Source organism: Anastrepha obliqua, chromosome 4 (assembly GCF_027943255.1).
Source record: "Anastrepha obliqua isolate idAnaObli1 chromosome 4, idAnaObli1_1.0, whole genome shotgun sequence".
In the NCBI taxonomy this organism is placed as follows: Eukaryota; Metazoa; Arthropoda; class Insecta; order Diptera; family Tephritidae; genus Anastrepha; species Anastrepha obliqua.
This window is the reverse complement of record NC_072895.1, coordinates 96,403,155-96,424,570: the sequence shown is the minus strand read 5'-3', so window position 1 is coordinate 96,424,570 and position 21,416 is coordinate 96,403,155. Positions and strand designations below refer to the sequence as shown.

The window sequence follows — 21,416 nt, the reverse complement described above, 5'->3', positions numbered from 1 at the left end:
AATTATTTGCTTTAGATAACCTTAAGCTGGTACTTGCTTTCATGAAAACTCCAACTCAGATAGTCAGAAACGGCAACTCAAAAAAACTTAAGTGCTTTAAACTGGCAGACTGAGCTGCATATGGTGCCTAATGCTTTACAGAGACTTCTAAGTTGATTGGCGTAAAGCTAAGTAAAGTGGGATGCTCAGTTCCCAATGCTCAACATATTAAAAACGCTGCATTAAAAATGAGACATGCAGGCTCGCATGAGGCAGTACAAATAAGTTCGCTCTTCGCAAATAACTAAAATCAACGGAACTCCTCAATTATAATAGAGAGTCTTGGTGCAGGTATGGGAGGCATATTCACAGAGGATATTAAAAATGAGGTATGGGGAGTAAAAACACAAGACGGGAGCAAAAAGGAGAAATACATTTTTGATAGAAATAATTTACAGAGGATATATTTAACCCTAACTTAATAAGCACACTGGCTATTGGGGGTGTCGGTGCAATAGAAAATTTAATACTAGATTTAAACGAAAAAAATCGTGAACTCAAAAATTAACAAGCAAATGAATGTGAGCGATAAATACGAAATATATATTGTGAAAATGAGAATGATTCAGCCAAGCAAGATGTGCAAAATGAAGTATCTAAATTGAGGGAACCTAACACAAGGAAATCAACTTATTAAAAATTGTGCATATGTGAGAGAGAGAAAATGCGAAGAAACGAAATATATATATAAGAGAGTAAATGAAGCATAAGGTTGAGAATATTTAAGTGAGCATGATTAATGAGCAATAACAATAATGAAAAAGGGAATGAGAGATTAAGTGAAAACTCTATCAACTGACAGCAACGTTTCTAAAAAAAAAATGCACAAAAGATCAACGGAAAATACTAAAGTTCAAAAGCGATCTAATGATAAATAACGAGTTCTAAGAGAGTGAGCTGAGAAATGAATGAAATGAATAAGCGAAAAAATGCATGGAAAAATGAGCTCAAAAATGAAAGCACAAAAAGAAGCGCACATAGTTACATTTAAGTATGTAGAGAAAACGACCTTTACAAAGAGTACACCAACTTAGAGGGACATATGAATTAGCGTGTAAATAATACAAAAACAAAATTGCACGCACGAGAGACACATTTAAATGAGCACACAGCGCAATTGAGAATAAGCTTTAGAATCGATAGCCCTGCAAAGTAGAAAAGAGCGAGTGTGAGACAGCAAGAGAGAAAGAATAAGCAAGACAAGCGAGAGTAGAATTATTACTTTGTTTTTTTTTTGTTTTTTTTTTTTCTTTCTGCAGCAAATAAAAAATACAATTTTAGAAACTAAATTTCAACTAATAAAATGGACAGCGAGTTTTCGAGATTTTAATATTAAGCAACCAAACAAAAAAATACCAATCAGTTTTTTAAGCTAAAATTTTTATATGTATTTATATATTGTTTTTCCAAGTAAGTTTCACAAATGAATCAAACAATTAATTAGAACATAAAGTTACAATAGCAATGAATATACGTACGTAATAATAACAATAATCATCAGTAGTAGTTAAAATATTAAGGTGTATAAGTAGTTTTTTTTTTACTTGTTTCTTTTTTTCAATAAACTAACAAATGTATTTTTGTTTTTGTTCCCAAATAGACGAGAAAAAAGGCGTACTAACAGTGATACAAATATTATTGTTATTAGATTAAAAAAAAAGACATACATGTACATATGTATTTTAATAATAATTAAATAATATTACATTCAGGAAAACAGACAAACGAGAATGAAAATATTTCCTTTATTTAGCGTGTGCTAACAAATACAACAAAATCGTATAGCATAGTTTTATAGGTAGTAATAATTGCTGTTGTTTTTGTTTTTTTAATTTCAATATTTATAGAGACTAATTCGCTAGCCAAATAGTATAGCCTACGAGCTTCTTCGCATATTTACCGCAACTCTTCTTCTTATAAGTTTTTCTTTTTTGTTTAAATTGTTAATTTACAAACTTGCACATAATTATATTTGTTTTATAGTATTACTGTGTTGCTTTTTTCGTTTTGATTTTTTCAAGCATAAATTTTTAAGTGTTGCTTCTTGCCACATATATGGTACATATTGATGGTTATACTATTTTTTTGTAGTAAATAAAAATACTTAAAAAATTCCAAGTACTGTATAAGCAAAACATACCAATATTGAATGAGTATGTGTTTCTATGTGTGTGTGAGATAAAGAGAGCGAAATCGTTAAATTGTAAAAAGTATTAGGAGTTTAAAGAATTTCGGAGAGTTGTGAAAAGCTGTGAATATTTGAAGCAACAGCTTGTATTGAAGGCGAAGTGTAAGTGAGTGCTTGTGAGTGTCAAAGTGTTAATGAGCGAGAGAGTGAGAGAGAGTGTAGGTAACGGTTTGAGTATGTGAGTTTATCAGAGTAGCTATTTGAGTGTTGAGAAAAATAAATAGGCGTGGCAGCAGCAAAGTGCGAGCGTTTAGGAGCTGGTTTACGTAAATACTCTAAGCTAATCTAAGACGAAATCTAAGTTAACGATTTGAAACTATATTAAAATTAAATAATTTTTCTTTTTAATTACAATCAAAATTTAAATAAAACTAAAAGTGCGCTCAAAACAACTACAAAATATTGGCAACATACGCAGCAATTGCTTTTTTCTGCCTCTTTTTCTTTAACTAAAAAATATATTTTATATGTAAAATTATTGTAAAATTTAAATAATCTTAAAAGTTAAGTAGGCAGCGAAGAAGGTAACACAAATACACTGGACTTCATAGCGTATAAATTATGCAAACTAAAGTTGACAAAAAATATTAAGGTAGTAACGGTCAAACAAATACTTAAACTACCAGATATTAAAAAAATAATAATTACAAAAAAATTACGCGTAATAATCACAAGAGATCTAAGTGTGTAAAAGTTAGCAAGTTAACCAAAAACAAAAAAAACATATATACATATATATATATAGATATATAGTATATTAAAAAAAATTTTAATGAAAAAATAATTTTTTTTCAATTATTTTTAACAAAAAGTTCGTTTTTAAAATGCATTTTTTTTCTACGTTTTTTAACCAAAAACTTTGTTTTAAATAACTTCTAACACAAAACATAATTTTTGGAAAATTTCAAAACCATAACAAAAAAAAAATTGGATTATATATTTTGGTCGAAAAAAATTGTTTTTTACATATATATTGAAAATAGTTTTTAAAAAATTTAAATTAATTAAAAAAAAAATTTTAATGAAAAATTAATTTTTTAATGAAACAATTTTTTTTTTTCAATTTTTTTAAAGAAAAGGTCGTTTCTAAAATGCATTTTGTTTCTAATTTTTTTAACCAAACAATTTTGTTTTAAATATTTTCTAACACAAAACATACTTTTTGGAAAATTTCAAGCACATAACAAAAAAAACAATTGGATTATATATTTTGGTCGAACAAATTTGTTTTTTATATATATAATAAAAAAAGTTTTTAAGGAAAAAAATGTTTGTTTGGTTTTTTAAAGAAAAAACAGTTCTTTCCAATTTTTTTTACCAAAAAGTTTTTAAAAACTATTTTGTTACTAATTTTTTTAACTAAACAACTTTTTTTTAATATTTTCTACCGAAAAAAAAAATATTTTTGCAAAATTTCAAACACAAAACAAAAAATATTTTTGTTTGCTAGAAAATAATTAAAAACAAATCTTGTCTGTTGAAAAAATGTTTTTTTGTTCTTTGTCTAATTTTTTGAACCAAACAACTCTTTTTAAATATTTTCTAACAAAAACAAATTGTTTTGCAAAATTTCAAACACAAAACAAAAAATGTTTTTTGTTTGGTGGAAAATAATAAAAAACAAATGTTTTTAATTTTTGTTTTGTTTGAAACATTCCAATTCAATACACAGATCAAAGGCATATATGTATTTTTTCACATTTTTTAACCAAAAACAAACATTTTTTTAAATTATTTGCTAACAAAAAAAAAAATTTTGTTTTATGTTTGAAACTTTCCAATTCAATACAACGCATACATATATTTTTTTACATTTTTTCAACCAAAAACAAACATTTTTTAAATTATTTGCTAACAAAAAAAAAAAATTTTTTTTTTGTTTTATGTTTGAAACTTTCCAATTCAATACACAGATCAAAGGCGTACATGTATTTTTTCACATTTTTTTAACCAAACAGGGAAACTTTTGAAAAATTATTTTTTTTTTGTTGAAACTTTCCAAATCAATACACAAACTAAACGTATACAGCAAACACTTATTAAAAAAATTTAAATAAATACGCACAAAAAAGTTGAGTAACACCTAGAACAAAGTTATTTTTGAGAAAAAAACGAGCTTAAATGCTAAAATACTTAATTTAAATTATTTAGAAACAGTTTTCTTTTTTTTTAACGTGGGTTTAAAACACCTCAACTATACTAATAAATACAACTACACAAATCTAAATTTAATGATCTAAAAATATTTCACAAGTTCAAAACTATTTTAATAAATCTCGCCAGTCACACATATTTCTTGCAGTGTAGCGCAAGAGAGCGCACAGCCTAAAAGTGAGAGCGTACGCTACTCTCGCACGCCGCTTACGTTATACGTGTTTCGTTTACAAAACATTCGTTGCATTTGTTGTTGTTCATATATTGTTAATTTCATAGTTTTCAAAGTTAGAAGAGCAGTTGAAGAATGGAAAATAAATAAATAATGGCCTGAAGGTTTGAAAAAAAAATATTTGAAAAATTTTCAAAATATTTTTCATTTCTGGCTGGCACAAATGCGTACTTGCCAGCATTTCTAGGTAAGGCAGTGTTTGAACTAAAAAATGTGTACATATAAGTAAATAGTTCAAGTAATTGGGAGCATAGAGAGAGATACTGAGTGCTAGTGAGAGCGCGAAAGAGAGAGCATAACAAGTGTGTGTGTGTGTGAGTGCACAGCACAAAGGAGACTTAAAGTCATTGAACGTCTAACATAGGAAATTTAAAAAAAAATATTTTAAGTGTGATTTCAGGAAAGAAAAAAAATATATATATTTATATATTTATACATTTTTTAAAACCAGTGCAATTTGCAGTTTCCACACACAGAGAAAGAGGTGAGAAGAGAACCGGCGTAAGAGCGCTTCAAAGATGTAATGAGCACATTTTTTGCTTGCTACATTTCATAAGCTCATAAAAGCTCATTCAAATTCGCACGAAATTCATTTCGTTCAGAATTTTCAGCTTTTTCTTTTAAAGCTTTTCTAACTTCCCGCTTCTCTCTCTACAACTAATACTACTGTGATTTGTGCTTTTAGCTAAGCAGCTTTCACTGCTGTTGTGATGCTTTTTTCAGTCACATTGTTTTCCACTAACTAATACAGCGCCCAATAGTGTGCAGATAATTTTTTGTTTTTGCTTTTAGGTTACCTTTAATTTGCGTAGTAGTTGTGCTTTAGGGCTTTTACTCACTACAGCGCGCTACTATCGCTACTAATTTTCAAGTTTTTTTTTTTTTAATTTTATATTTCGTTGGAGGAACGCAACTAAGTCTATTTTGTTTGCTGAATAACTACAGTTAACTCTACATATTTAACGATCTATGTTAGTTCAATGTTTCGCAAGCTTTTTTGGTGCTGCACTATGTGTCCTTAGGGCTATCGAATCCCAATTTTAAATATATTTGTATGGCTTGATAGGAACGAAAAACAAAAATTGATACACATCAGCTTTACTCGAACTCACAGCTAACAGGCTTTGTAATAATATCATCAAGTGAAAGCTTAGTTTACTCCATTAAAAGCTTGTTTTGGAAGTATTGCTGGCCTACGAATGTGTTCAAATTTAAAAGTGAAAGCTTATATGCTACTTGTAAACAAAAAGCAATCGAGCTTTTGCATTATGTCTAGACTTTCACAAAAACACAGCAATTTAGGAGCTTTCACTGCGATGTGAGTACATTATGCAGGCGTTTGGTTCCTTAATAGTTTCTTGTGTTTTCTTCTCATTTGTTCTCAGTAAGCTTGCGAATTTCATAAAGCTATCACAGTAAATCGTTTGCTGTGCTAATCATTGTTAGATTTTTTTTATTTCTATACTAACTGAATTTTTTTTAATAATTTCATTTCACAAGAAAAGTATTTATAAATAATTTTTAATTATCTCTAAGGTATTGAACTCACTAAACAAAGCAAAAAACAGGAGAACGCGTCAACTCATATCTCATATTTGTAAAATATACTTAAAGTATTTCATGGCAAACTGAAATTTATTGACTAAAACATAAATTATGCAATTTAAATGGCATGAATTGGGCTGAGAAATTATTATTAAGCTTAAATATGCTTACCATGGAAGCCACAGAGATTTATAGTGTAAGCTCCTCGAATTGCTAATTGGTAACATAAAGCCATGAAGAGCCCATTTTAGGCCACATTAGCTTACATTTCGCGGGGAAAGTTGAGTGATAAATTTTTTATATGCATTTGCAATGCAGTCTCACGTTCTATGTATGGCAACTGAAAGCTTATTGTGCCGTGTGCTTACACAAAGAGCTTGCGAGAAACACTTTTCTCACGTTCCCCGTTAATAAACTAAATTAATTTAATGACTTAATTCTCATTCTATTAGCTTGGTCATACAAATGCACTTCGGCTCAAGCTTTTACCCATTCGATAATCGGTTTGCATGGGAATAGTAAGGGCAAGATAAGCAAAAGAGTTGGACGTAATGCTAGCATTGTTTGTTGTTTGCGTGAAAGCTTAACTGAGCTTAGTATTGTTTCAAAGTGTTAAAGGTTCAGTGAAAGTTGCTATTTTATCGTTGTTAAGAATATTCTTCAAATATTTTATTAGTCTCATCCCACCACGTAAGCTTTTCACAGCTTTTGTTAGCTTTTCATTTTAGGTTATACCCAAAAATTAGGCACAATAATTTAAAATTATCTGTTTGTAAGTCCACGTGTATTTACATATACTTATAATTCTCATTTAATTTGTAAAGTACGTCTAGGTAAAACATTTTAAGTACAATTGCTTTGGCAAAGCACCGCAAAAGCTCTTGTTCAGCTTTTTTATAAAAAAATTTAGGCGCAGCGCTTTGCCGTCTCTGGTTAGACTCAGCTAACAAATAATTTTGTCATATCCGTTTGATTTGTAAGTCTATGTAATTCGGTGTACACGCACGCTTATCCAACTCCTCAGATACTTTACGAAGTCTTCATCTTCTTGAATGGGTTCAGCACCATAGCACTGCCCGTCGCACTTGCCGACGTTGCGCCCATACCAGACAGCGCGGCTGGTATGCCTGCCGCCGTTGGCAAGCCGGTTGGTATGGCACCAATAGCGGCATACGGATAAGCAGCCGCTGCCGGCGCGGCCATCATACCGGCTGGGTAGAAGAAGCCCTGCTGTTGCATAGCAGCCGCAGCGGCTGCAGCGGCGTACTGTGGATTGGCAGGTCCGGCAGCCAGCTGTACTGCTTGTGGACGCATCGCGGTGTGCGCTGCGCTAATATAACTCCCAGCGGCCGAAGAGGGACGAGTTAACAGACCACTCGCTGCGGCGGCAGCTGCGCCTGGTGTGGGTGTATGCACTGGCGTACCGACAGGCGTTGACATGCCCGAACTGGGCAATGAGCCTGCCGACAACGCCGAGCGTTGCATATGCGCTGCTGCTGCAGCAGCGGCGGCTTGTTGCGCATGTGCGGCAGCTATTTGCTGAGATTGCGCCGCTTGTTGTGCATGCGCGTGTTGCAGCAACGCAGCCTGCTGTTGGTGCGCAGCTATTGCGTTGGCGCTGCCAGGCATAGCTGCCATATATGCCTTGCCTAGGTGTATGCCTGCATAGCTGGCTGTGGCTGGCAGGGCAGCGCCAGCAGCAGTGAGTGGTTTACCACTCAAAGCGCTTGCATTGGCAACGGCTGCCATCTTCATGGCGTTAACGTAGCTCTTCTGTGCAGCCTCTTTGGCGAGCGCGCTTGTATCGGTATAATAACCGGTGGGCGTAGCGCCGCCGTATGCGCTGTAGGCGTAAGTGGGTGTTAGTGTGCCAGTGGCAGCAGACGAGGAGGGTGTAATGCCGTAAGCTGAGGCATAAGAAGGCATTGTCATGCCAGCTGCCGCAGACATTTGCGCCATAGTGGTTGTTGGTGTGGCGTAGCCAGCGTGTGAGGCAGCCAATAGGCTGGCGTACGAAGTGGCGGCGCTCGTGGGCACCGTGGCGTATTGATTATAGAGACGCAGCATTTGTTGTTGCTGATGGGCCTGTTGATAGGCTACCGCTGAAGCGGCAGATACGGCCGTGGAGGCTACCGAATGTGGTGTGGGCAATATGCCGGTGGCAGAGGAGGCGTGACCGTTTAGGCCATTGTACGCGCTGTAAGATTGTGTGTCTGTGTGCGAGCCATTGGATAAGCTGCTGGACGGATAGGAAGCGACGGCATGCGCGTGGGCGGCTTGTGCAGCATTTGCTTGTGAAACATAAGCGGCGTACGAGGAGTGCGCCAAATCATTAGTAGCGGCAGTAGACGCTTTGTGTGTGGAATACTTCACGGGCGAATTAGCGACGCTGTATTGATTAGCAGAAGCATTGTAGACGTATTTGCTGTAGCTAAAGCTATTGCTGCTATTATTTTTATTGTTATGGCTATTACTACTATCCTCACTAGCTTCCCTGTCAATTCTATTAGCGCTGGCATTGGCTGTGTGGGGTGTTAGTGCCAATGTTGTTGCTGTAGTTATGGTGTCTAAGGTGTGTGCACCAACAGCAGCAGCGGCAGCAGTAGAAATTGTGCTGCTATTGGTAGTTGTTGTTATTATGCTTGTGCCTACAACTGTAGATGCAGCTGCATCTGCGCTGTCAGAGGCGCCACCAGCACTTTCATTGTCGCGTTCTTCTGCCGCTGCTGCTGTTGTGACGGCTACTGTAGGTGTTGTTGTTTCGGGCACTAACTTATTACTAGCGCTACTCAAAATATTATTATTCACATATAATACATTGTTGTTATTGTTGTTGCTACTAGCCATATTAGCGTCGCCATTGTTGTATGGCAAATATGTCGATGAAATTGTTGCTGCTGTTGGCGACGAGGACGAAGACGACGATGACGGCGGTGGCGGTGGTGGCGACGAGCCATTGCTACTCACATCGTTACCGTTGTTTTCATTACCGTTATTACTAGCCTGTATGTGTGCGCTACTACTACTTGTCTCATACAAACTACTAACATCAGCTGTTGTCGTTGTAGTGGAGTACGCTGCTGTCTGTTCTGGTGGTGGTGGTGGTGTTGTTTGCAATGGTTCTGTGTGCTTGGATGAGTGAGTGTTGGCTGTGGATGGGGAGGTGGAGGTAGGGGGTGTTAGGGAACTAGTATTGCTATTGTCTTGATTATTATTCATATTGTTGTTGTTATTATACAGGGTGCTATTGCTATTGTAATGATGGTGTAAATGATAATTGGAAGTGGTGGTTGCTATTGCTGTGGTTGGTGGAGGTGGTGGCAACAAATGCAACTGCTGTTGCTGTACTTGTTGTTGCTGTTGCAAGTGTTGGTTGTGTAACTGTTGTTGTTGTTGTTGTTGGAGGTGGTGGTGGTTTAAGTGATGTTGTTGTGTTGTAGTGATACTAGCACCTAATAATGAGGCGGCACCGATTGTGCCCACCGCTGTTGTTGTTGTTGGTGCGGCTGCTGCTGCGGCTGCTTTTGCTGCTGCTGTTGCAGTAGTAGCATTATATGGATTCATATTGGTAGTAGTAGTAGTAGTAGTAGAAGTACTCAAAGTAGAAGTAGTGGCAGTGGCGCTCAATGGCGCCCCACCATTTTGAGATTGGTACTCACATGACACTGGTACGAACGGCTGTTGCAGTTGCATGAGTTGTTGGTAGGTGGTCGCGCCGGGCTGATACACTGGAATGCCGGATTTTTCGGCAGCGGGACGCTTGAACGGTACCATGCCGGAGAAAGCCTGTTAGAGAAGGAAAAAGAGAGAGAGCGAGAGAGATGGAAAGGAAAGCAAGAGAGGAGAAGAGAAAGAGAGAAACGGGAGAAAGTGGGAGAAACGAGAAAAATTTATTAGTATAAATATTGTTTGAATATTTTTTTTCACAATTATAATCAAAGCTTTTCATAAATATTAACGCTAAACTAGCTTACATACTGACTAAATGTGTAATTTTTGAAGCCTATGCAGAAAGCTTACATAAAAGCATTTCGAACGCTTAAGCTTCACATACGAATAAACACTAATAAAGTGACATACAAACAAGTGCTGATGTGCGATCGGCGAAAGAAGGAAAACGATGATGAGAAGTCGGATGAGAATTTTTAGCAAAAGTTTTTGTAAGCGAAAAAATTAAAATTATGCGGTGCTTTTCTTCAGGTTAGACAAATCGTTTGTAGCTTTTATTGCGTGCTGCGATAACTGGTAAAGCTATGCAAGATGTTCTCTTGTCAAGATAGCAAGAAAACATAAAGGCAAGCGTTGCAGAACTCAACAATAACATTCTTTATACGTAGATATACAACTGCCTTCAAAATAAGAGAAAATAAGTTGTTATTTTTTTAATTTTTTGTTTTGCTTAAACTAACTTTTTTAACTAACTTTTTGGTTTAACTATCTTAATTAAGACCAATAAATCTATGTGAAGGCTTTCATCCAGCCAGGTCAATCTAACATAACCTCACTAACTTTTTAATGAAAACACAGTTCGTTCAACAACTCAGACCGTATAAATCAAAGCTTCACACTTTGTGCAAAATTGAAAGGATTTCAGCAAATTTTCACATAAATAAAAAAAAAGTATTTATGAATTTTGGGTACACAGTTTTATAGTCTATGCAAGCTAGTATAGTAAAGTGCAAATTTGAAGTGGTTAAACATTTTCCTTGACATTTTCCTAATTTTTGTTTGTATGGCAGGCAGAGACATTTATATAAAGAACTGTCAGAACTTCCTAATATATCACTACTATCATTATTTCGAGCACAAGTGTACATGAAAGCACTCTGCTAAAGCTTAAAAGCGCTCTGAAAAGCTTTCAGTGGTTTTTAAAGCTTTCAGCGGTTTTTGCATCCATAAATTATAAAAAACTTTTATTTTTGATATTAATATAAAAAATCATGTTTTAGAGATTTTGGAAAGCGTCGGGGAGATATTTGTGGATAATATAATAACAAAAGCTTTAATAGAATCAACTTCTAAAAACTACAAATCTTTTGACAAAAAACCTAATAATGCAAATGGCTTTGCTCAGCATGTAACAACAAATAGTTTCAGATATTAAAAATTTCTAAAAGTAGTAAGTAGTTTTGAAGGCTTAAAAGCTATTGATGTTTACCTAACAAGATTTTCATGGTCCGCGAAGGAGCTATTGCAAGTTTCAATTTTGACAATGGAGCACAGGTTGCATTCCTTCATATGCTTCAGGTTTTGGCTAGTAGTACAACAAAGATTAAAAGCTCCAGAGAGACGCTGAAGCTTCTCCGAAAGAAATGCTTTAAAGCTTTTGTGGTAATGAGCGAAAAGGTATAACGGTACTACTTCAATTGACTTGAATTGATTTTGTTATTTTAAAGACAGTATAGTTGATCTTGAACCGCAAAACTAATTTACAGTTTCCTTCGTTTCAAGTTTTTCTAACGAGACTACTTTGGCTAAAGTCAAAAGTGAGGAAAGAATTAAAGAAAAAAAATCTTAAAATTAAGGTTGTCACAAATACTCATGAAAGTGCATAGGTTCAAGCTTTGTTTCTAATTTTCAGCAAACGTATAAACTTGTATTTTATTACTAGAAGATGAACAATAAAATGTTAGACTATATTTATAGAGCTTTAGAAGTTGGTACCGAAATGAGCGCTTTTAAAACGAAAATTTTTTGCAATCCGCAACTATTTTATTTATTAAATTTAAAGTTAACAAAGGATTAAAAATTAGTTCTTATCGCTCTGCCCTCTATTTACGTTATGCCTCTTCGTGCACACGGCTCCCGCTTTGCTAAACTTCTCCCGTTTTTTTTAGCTTTTCTATCGACTAATAAGCGATCGACACGTATTGGAGGACTGCAATTGAGAAATACTGGGATTTACTCTGACTGTGCTGCCAGACTGTTCGTAACAAGTGCCTTCTAAAAATCTTAAGCTAATACCTGTGATGTGCTGATGAAAGTTTTATGTTAATTTTAATAATTTATATAAATTATTTGCTAATTTAAAGCGCAGTTCACTAGCACTATTACTTAAAAGGAGGGGGAAAAATACAGTAAAACAAAACAGCTACACACGGCTTAGAAAGAAAAGATTCGCAAATCAAGCAGAATCTACGAGATGTTAAGAAACAAACTTTTTTGAGTACCTTTGGAATGAAGTTTTTCATTTGTAAGCCTTAGAAAAATTTACTTTAATTTATATGGGCCGCCATTTTTAAAGAAAAACGCTTTTGCAGGTATATAAAAATAAATACTCTTATCTGGTTTGCAATGGAATGGCAAAAGGGGTATTCCCTATTTTTTATTTATATTCTCTCGAAGCTGCAAGAGATTTCTACTCAAAGTATTCCAAGTATTATTTTCTATTAGAAAGAAACTGAGAGCTTTAAGCTGCTAAATAAATTAAGTAATTTACTTTCAGAGGTGATATGAAGCTGAGGGTTCTTTGAAGCATCCACTTAGATAAAGCTCAATTTATTTGATTTTATTTCGATGCACCGCGCGCTGTCGTAAAATTCCTTTAAACTGATATTTGAGAAAACAATCCGAACTGCAAGCTAAGCCGTTTAGGTACCACCTAAGCGCATAAGTGCCTGTAATTGCTGAGCCATGCCGATTACTTAGAAATTATCGGTTTGATCATTGGATAAAGTGGCAAAAACGCAAGAATTTTCTGGTGAAAGAAGACCGAATGACGCACCGAAGCACACATGCAGAAATCATCTTGGCCGTCATATTACAATGGATAATCATAATTTATACTAGTACAGAATTTCGTTTATTTGAAAACTACCATTAATGCCTACAATAATGTCAGCCGAGCCAGCCAGCGTAGATTCTCTATCTTTTGAATTGAGCTTGAATTTGAGTGAGTAGCGACATACACATATTAAAAATTTTGCGTAGATCGTGAGCCTTTACACAGGTGATAAAATAATTTGTTCCATGGGCTTTGCCCACCTTAGGTCAATGCTTCTGAAATATATTCAGCGGCCTCGCGCGCTAGATTCAGTCCTCTCATTTGCGGAATGGGTACAAACGCGTTTGTCCTTAAAATTATTCGTTTCATTGTTGTAATGTCAACCGAGCGATCTCTTTTAAATTGAGATTGTAATTGAGTGAGTAGCAAAATCTATAGAGATCATGAACCTTTGCGGCATTTTAGGTCAATGCTCTTGATAAGATATTTAGCGGCCTCGCGGGCTAGATTTAGTCCTATCATAAAATTATTCGATACTGTAACCTGTGCTGTAGTGTTCCTAAAAGTGTTGGGGTACTGTGGCAGGAGTGGAAGAGAAGTTTTCTTCTTCAATGGGAAAACCCCATACTTGATAACTTGTCATACTTGCAATTTGTGCTTATCCCAAGATAAAATCCCTAATTCGTTAACACATAAAACATTCGTATAGAAGATGAAGAAATCTTTAACCTTTTGTGACAGCGTAGACGTCAATGCGTTAAAGCATAACTCACTTAAGCTTTAGGCAGGCCATCAACGGAGCTTTTGATTAAAACTGAGTAAAACTTTTTTAAATGAAACCAAGTGAAATTGAAAGCCTTTACACTTTTTTTCTTTCAGCGGGCTTTGAAAAAAAGCTCAGCAAGCACCTTTACAGTTTTATTTGAGATGTATTTTCAAATTACTGTTTAGAAGAAAAAATATTTTTTAACAGCAATTAATTTGATTACAATTTAAAAGTAGTACAATTCTAATGCTTGGCTGCATTCAGTCTTAAATTTCTATTGAAATACTGTATAACTGTAAATGTGTTTATGTTTTAAAAAAATTTACGCATGCATATCAAAGAGTCCAAATAAAACTGCGCACAACTTGAAAGAGTAAGAATTGTTAATTAAAATTTTTTTTTTTTTTGTTTTTCAAAAGAGTGAAGAAAAAACTGAATATAAGCAAAACGTATTCGTAAAAAAGTATAACAGGTAGGATTTTCAAAGGTACACAAAAATGCGGTTTTAGTACTTACGAAATTTTCATAGTAAAATGAACCAACCGTTTTAACATCCATCTATTTTTTGGTGGTTTTTGCAAATGCACAGTGTTTAGTTTTTCGAAAAATAGAGGAGGAAGGCATTTGTGGCCGAAATGTTGGCGCAGTAGAAGACACATGGCAGTAGTGGTGGTAGTAGATGCGGGCAGAGTTGCAATTAGAAGTAGTAGTAGTAGTAGTAGTAGTAGTAGTGGTAGTGGGGGTGGTGGTGGTTGTGGTGATGATGATGATGGTTGCATAGGCAAATAGTAGTAAGTAGTAGGCATTGAGGTGGCGGTGTTGTAGTTTTATTTTTTATTTTTTTATTTTTAATGATATTTGGTTCATTGTTGTTGTTAGTAGGCGATGCAAGGTTTTTTTTATTTTTTGTTTTTGTTTTTTTTTTTTGTTTTGATGATAGAACACAAACAATGGCACACATTGTGTAGAAACGCAAATGATGCAAACAAACGTTGTGGAAGAAAAGAATACACAGAAAGAAAAACACATGAAATTAGTTAAGTGGTAATGATGAGCGGTTCTTGAGTAAAGGATTATTTTTAATTAACTAGCTTTGTTCTTTACTAGACATAAACAAATCAATAGGTTTACAATTCCAAAGTACGTTTTTGAGCTTTAAACTTCTAATACTGTTTTATATATAATATAAAAAATAATATTAGTTCACATAAAAAAAAAACAGGTTTCAATAAATGTGTTATATTTTGCGTAAGTGCTAAGTTGTGTTTTGTTGTTCTGCTCAGCTTTTGTTTGCTAATAGCTTTCGGTGGTAGATATTTAAATACGAGTGTGGATTACGTCTTAAATTGTTGGGCTACAAAAAAAGAAAAAACAAAGAAAACAAACTAGCAAAAAAATATTAAGGGAACTGCAAAAAATGTTCAAAGCATTTCAAAATATATGAAAGCTCTATTGTCTTAAAGCTTTTAAGCACATAAGCCTGCGCGAGTGAAATAAAGCTTAGCATTTTTTTTATTCTATGATAAGCGGGAATAAGCTAGTGATAAGCAAGTTAAGATAATTAAGACTGCAAGTGCTTTGAGCTTTCTGAAAGCTTTAGCTTTAAGAAACATATATTTAATAAATTTGTGTGTGCTTTATTTTTTCAACAAAAATTGCTGAATTAGAAGTTTTCATTAAGTTTTAGAAAAGTTTCAAGCTTTTTTTAAAAAAAATATTCCTGGAAAATGTTGCCCTGGCTGTATTATTAAATTGAATTATGTGATTAATTAAATTATGTTGATTTTCAAGCTTTTCGAAAGCTTTTGCATTAAGGTAAAAGCTCGAGCTTCTTAAAGCTTATATTATCAAATGAATATTTCTTCTAATTAAATTATTTTGTTACTCCAACTCCTTAAAAGGCTTTTCTTTTAAGATAAAAGCTCGAGTATCTTAGAAGGGGCCCTACTGTCTTCACCCTATTTCAAGCTTTTTAAAACCTCACTTTTAACGAAAATATTCGTGAAAAATATTTGATTTCCCTAATATTAAAAGTAAATTTTGTGATTAATTAAATTATTTCGACTTTCAAGCTGTTTAAAAGCTTTTGCATTAAGGTAAAAGCTCAAGAAGCTTTTATTCACAAATGAATATTACTTCTAATTAAATTATTTAGTTACTCGAACTCCTTAAACGCTTTTTGTTTTAAGCTGCAAGCTCGAGCTTCATAGAAGAGTTTTCTTCAAAACAAAAGGACCTGTTGTCTACACCTTATAAACTTTCAATATTATTTGTGTTAAATGCTGAAGAGTTTCCAGCTGTTTAAAAGCTTTTTGTAAGAAAAATTTTCGTGAAATAAGTATTTCTTTGCTTTGTTGGTATTTAAAATTAAATTTATGATCAATTAAATTATTTACATTTTCGCGCTTCTTGAAATCTTTGCCTTAAGATGAAAGCTCGAGCTTCTTAGAAGCTTTTTTTTATGAAATGATATTATTGCTAATTAAATTATTTAGTTGCTCGAACTTCTTACAACTTTTTATGTTTTTCAGAAAAAATCTCAAGCTTCTTAGAAGCTTTTTCTTCAAAACAAAAGCACCTGCTGTCTACACCCTATAAAAAAATAAAAAAAAAATAAATAATTGGCGCGTACACTTCTGTTAGGTGTTTGGCCGAGCTCCTCCTCCTATTTGTGGTGTGCGTCTTGATGCTGTTCTACAAATGGAGGGACCTACAGTTTCAAGCCGACTCCGAATGGCAGATATTTTTATAAGGAGCTTTTTCATGGCAGAAATACGCTCAGAGGTTTGCCATTGCCTGCCAAGGGGCGACCGCTATTAGAAAAGTGTTTTTATTAATTTTGCTTTCACCGAGATTCGAACCAACGACCTCTCTGTGAATTCCGAATGGTAATCACGCACCAACCCATTCGGCTACGGCGGCCGCTACCCTATAAACTCTTCAATAATATTTCTGTTGAATACTGCAATCTTCTTGAATCTTATAATGTTTCAAACAAGTACTCGAAAAGTGACACATAAAATTTAATATATAATTTGCAGCCAAGCTTTCTGAATCCCAAGTTGAAAGGCAAAGTGTGGTAGACTGCAAAATATTAAACACTTCGAACTTTCGTAAAGCTTTTGAGTTTTTCTTTAAGAAAAAAAAGAAACGTTTTTGGGTCCTCGCGTCTTGATTTTGTTCCACAAATGGATAGGGCGACCTACAGTTTGAAGCTGACTCCAAATGGCACATATTTTTTACGAAAGGCTTTTTCATGACAGAAATACACTCGGAGGTTTGTAATTCCTTGCTGAGGGGCGGTCGCTATTAAATAAAGCTTTTTCTTAATTTTGGTGTTTCAACGAGATTCAAACCTACGTCTTCAGAATGGTGAGTCTGCACTTTATTCCTCGTGTGTTAAGCTGCGTTTTTGCAATCCGCCGTTAATTTGGCGCAGCTTCGCACAAAACTTTCAGACTTCGGAGCCTTTGAGCTGCTAAAACCAGTTGCCTTAACAGCTGTTCAAAAAGAAAATCTAAGAAATTTCCCCTTTTTACTATTGCAGAAAGCCTTGACATTTTTTTAACCAGCAGTCACGCGCCCGAATTATATTTTGGGTGTTTGTTATGAGCTTCTGTAAAAGTTTTCCTGTTCGAAACAAAATTTAAAATTATATCGAAATGAAGTTCACTTGAGCGCATTCTGTGAAACCCTTAGTCATCGAAAAGTTTAGCATGTAAAGCTCATGAAAACTTTTTGACGTTGTTTCCTATATTTTATTTTTTAAAACCGTTTTTTAATGTCAAACTAGTCCGCTTAGATCTGCGTCAACTGACCAAATTAGTATGGTTCCTGCTATTTCTGCAAACGCCAACCCCTTAATTTGTAAATTTTGTACCATAAACAAACTCTTAACTGACTACGACCATCGTTTGCAAAAATACTCCCTAAAGTGTGTGCGTGCACTTATTTATTTAACTACCCCATACACTAATCAATCATCTCAATACTTATCACTCGAATGTGAGTTATCAAAGCCAAGCTGGATGGTAGGAATTGGGGTTGGCTCATACGAAAATTTGATTGATTGAGACCACTCTGGGTTAGGCGTTTATCAAATTGATTGATATACCACGTGAACAACATAATAACTGTTAAAAGTCAGCGTTTTAGTGACGACAGTCCCGTAAATGATTTCCAAAAATGAGCGAAATGAGCCAAGTACAGCACGTGGCCGCCGAAATGATGCAGCAACTCCGGCATGGCGAGCAGGAAAGGCCGAGACACGAACGCGAAGAAAGTGTATAATATAAACCAAGAAACCGATACCACACTTAGAAACTAACATTTCTGTGACGTCAACAGGGACATCAATGTATTATTATCAACAAAAAAAAGTTGAAAGCTCAACGAAAGCCCAAAAGACATTTTCAAGTCCCCAGCTCTTTTTTACGAAGCAGCTTTTCAGTTCCTCCCAAGCTGCAAGTTTTAGGAAAGCTTCATTGCCAATTGCGTTTCATATTCACATGCACTTTTAGTGAAAGTAAAATTATTTTCTAGTTTTTGAAAGCTTTCGGACACCATTTTAATCTACTAAATAGTAGGTTGTTTATAACCTAAAAGCTCTGTGTAAAAATTAACGTCTACCGCTTAAATGGATGTTTCTTGTATTTAACAAAATGCTTGAATCCGGCAAATTTTAAGGCTTTTAATATACAACAAAAGCTCTACGGGTTCACTTAATCACAGGTTTAAATTTAAGATTGCACATGTATGGCTACATATCACTTTTCAGGTATTTCAAGGAACGAAGAAATAAAAAAACCTTTCCTCAACCGATAGCAGGTGACCTCTCCAAAAAGCTTTTAAGCTTATGGCGCAAGCATACTCAATTTTTTAAGCCGCGCAAAGCAACATACAAAAGTCGATAGCCACATGTGGACTATTGAGAATGAGTTTGTCAAGCTTTATAAACCAAGCCTTACTTTCGAAATTTTTCTTATTATTACTTTTGTTAAGCTTCCGACTTTTCGTCTGCAATATCCATAAAGCTTTGTGATTAAAATAATACAAGCGTTAAAGCATGCATAGCGCAAAATTATGCAACGTCGAGCACACACCAGGCAGCAAATTATAAGCAAAGATGAGTTTAGTTTAGAAGTCAGTCTATGGTTGTGGGATTTAGGAAATTTTTGTTGGAGCAGAAAAAAATACTAGAAAATAAAAATTGAACTGATTATAAAAAAGTGTTAAGTCTAATGGAAGTTGCGCAAAATAATTTAAATAACAGATAGAAAAAAGTGTTTAAAAATATTATATTTAAAGTTTTTAAACGAACAATATTAATTGAAATTTTAGAAAAAAAAATTATCATAATTTGAGTTTATCATAATCTTTTTTTGTAGGTATGTATTAATTAATTTATATGAAATATTGTTTGAAAAAAAAAAATATTTAACTAAACAACACAAAACAAACGAACACAAACACAACAAAAAACAAAACAGACAAATAATTATTTAATACAACAAAACAAATACAAGAAAACAAAAACACAAAGTGAAGAAGAAGAAGAACAAATACCAGTTGCAACATGTCATTGTCCGCAGCGGCACGCTTCTTGCCCACTTCTAGCTGATGATGGTGATGATGCTGCACATGATGAGCGCCAGCGCTCGCTCCCACCCCACCACCGGCAGCGCCCGCACTCATGGCGAGCGCAGCGGCAGCGGCAACGGCAGCAGCATTGGCGGCATTCGTCTGCGATGTACCCTGAGCTTGGGCTTGAGCGGCTTGCTGTTGGGCAGCTGCGGCTGCAGCAGCGACGACGGCAGCGGACGTCGGGATAGTGGCGGTCGAATGATGATGCTGTTTTATTGTTGTTTTTGTTGTTGGTGTGGTAGTGGTGGTGGTCATGGAGGCAGTTGTAGCGTCATGGCGTGCGTGAGTATTGGAGCAGGCAGTCGGTGCGAGTAGTGTGCAATTAAACGTTATGTATATGTATGTGTGTGAGTGCGTGTGTGTGCGTTATGTCATTTTTATTGAAATTTTAATGCCACAGCGATTGTCAGTTTCGGGATTTATGATTGAATTAACAGTTTTTTTAATAATTTAATTTTTTATTTATGCCAATAATGCAATTTCATGGTTGATTTGTGGTATCAGCGCATCACCCGAAAACAACAGTAAAAATTAATATGCCCGTTAATGACACAGCCAACGCAATGACAATCAATTATTATTGCGATTTAAATTGATTATTGTTGTTTTTTTTTTATTTGTTGCGTGTACGATAGTCATTATTCAATGTCATATTTAATATTTTATTTTAATTTTTGGCATTTGCAAAATAAATCGAGAAAATCATTTCGGTTCATTAAATGTAAGGCCAATGAAAATTTAAAAGGAAAAACATTCAGTTAATATTTTACAAAATTTCGAATGAGAGTAAAAGTTTTATGAAAACGAGTGTAAAAATATATATATTTTAAGGAAATATTTTTAGAGAAATATTTTTTTAAAGAAATATTTTTTTATAATAGTTCAAATTCGGTCCAAAATAGAAAAATTTAAATAAGGAGAAAAAGAGTGAAATTCGTTTTATTTTAGATTGAAATATGAAGAAATATTTTTTGATTTTTCATTAAGTATTTAAAAAATGTTTGCCAACAAATTTTACATTGTGCCAAAAGCAATTTCAAAATAAAGTGAAGAGATATTTTTTTATTAAAATTAGCAGACATTTTAAATAAATTTTTCATTCAAATTACGTTGAAATTTTATGTTCAATGTATTTTTCATAGCGTAGGTTTTTAATTTTTTATTTTTTGTTTTATTTTTATTTTGATTTTTTTTTTATATTTAAAAAATTTTTTTTTTTTAATTTGTTTTTGAATAATTTTATTTAATTTTTTGTTCATCATTAATCAGTTTTTAAATATGATTCACGCAAATGTATTTGTGTGTGTGTGTGCATATGAACATGTAGAAATATTGTTACAAAGTATGTGTTCATGTGTGTGTGCGAGTGTGCGTTTATGTATTTGTTTATGTGTGCGTGCGTGCAAATAAATTTGTCCGTAGATCATCATCCAACGAAGAAGCATACATTTACGGGTGTCGAGGGCGCGCGCGTGTAGTATCAGGAAATTAAGAAGTACGAATACGAAATGAAAAAATAAAAGAAAAAGAAACATATTTTTGTTGGTTTTTGTTTTTCGTTTTTTTTTTGTAATTCAGAAATTTGCAGTACTTAGAATTTAAATGAAATTTAAATTTTATGCATAAAATAAGTATATTTGTATGTGTGTGGATGTGGGCGAGTGTATATTAACAGTTAAATTGTGTATGTGTGTCTATAGGGGGGCAATTATTTCTCAAAAGCGAAAATAAGCCTGATATCAATCCCTGATCTCATATGGGACATAAATATTCATGTCGAACTATGCATCGGCTTTAAACTGAAACTATGACAACTTGTCCAAGATCTACTAACTACCTTTTTCGCTTTGATTTTTTCCAAATCTAATGCTGTGACTTTTCTTAACTTAACTTAAAATGTTTTATTTTTTAATTTATGAGGGCTCTTGATATTACTAAAATATGTATATTTCCAACGAAGATTTGATATTTTTCTAATTTTTTTAAAATCTTTTTTAAGGGTTTTTTAAATGGATATTTGGCTTTATGGGCTTTATATTAGAAAATAGTGAAATTAGCGTACATCTCATTAAATGGTATCTATTACGATATTCCGAAGTCCTTCCACCTCCTTAATCATCAGTTT

The 21,416-nt window shown here is 34.0% G+C and overlaps 1 protein-coding gene across 1 annotated transcript in view; it reads right to left on the bottom strand.

Annotated features, from left to right (window-relative positions):
• Positions 1–6,240: 6,240 nt before the first annotated feature.
• The window catches only part of LOC129246278 (uncharacterized), a 131,795-nt gene continuing 116,619 nt past the window's right edge, over positions 6,241–21,416 (bottom strand). The window contains exons 5-7 of the mRNA XM_054884973.1: positions 19,214–19,498; positions 14,165–14,206; positions 6,241–9,944 (exon numbers count right to left, since the gene is read on the bottom strand). Coding sequence (XP_054740948.1) covers positions 7,188–9,944; positions 14,165–14,206; positions 19,214–19,498 — 3,084 coding nt within the window. The 3' untranslated portion in view covers positions 6,241–7,187. The remainder of the gene's footprint in view (positions 9,945–14,164; positions 14,207–19,213; positions 19,499–21,416) is intronic.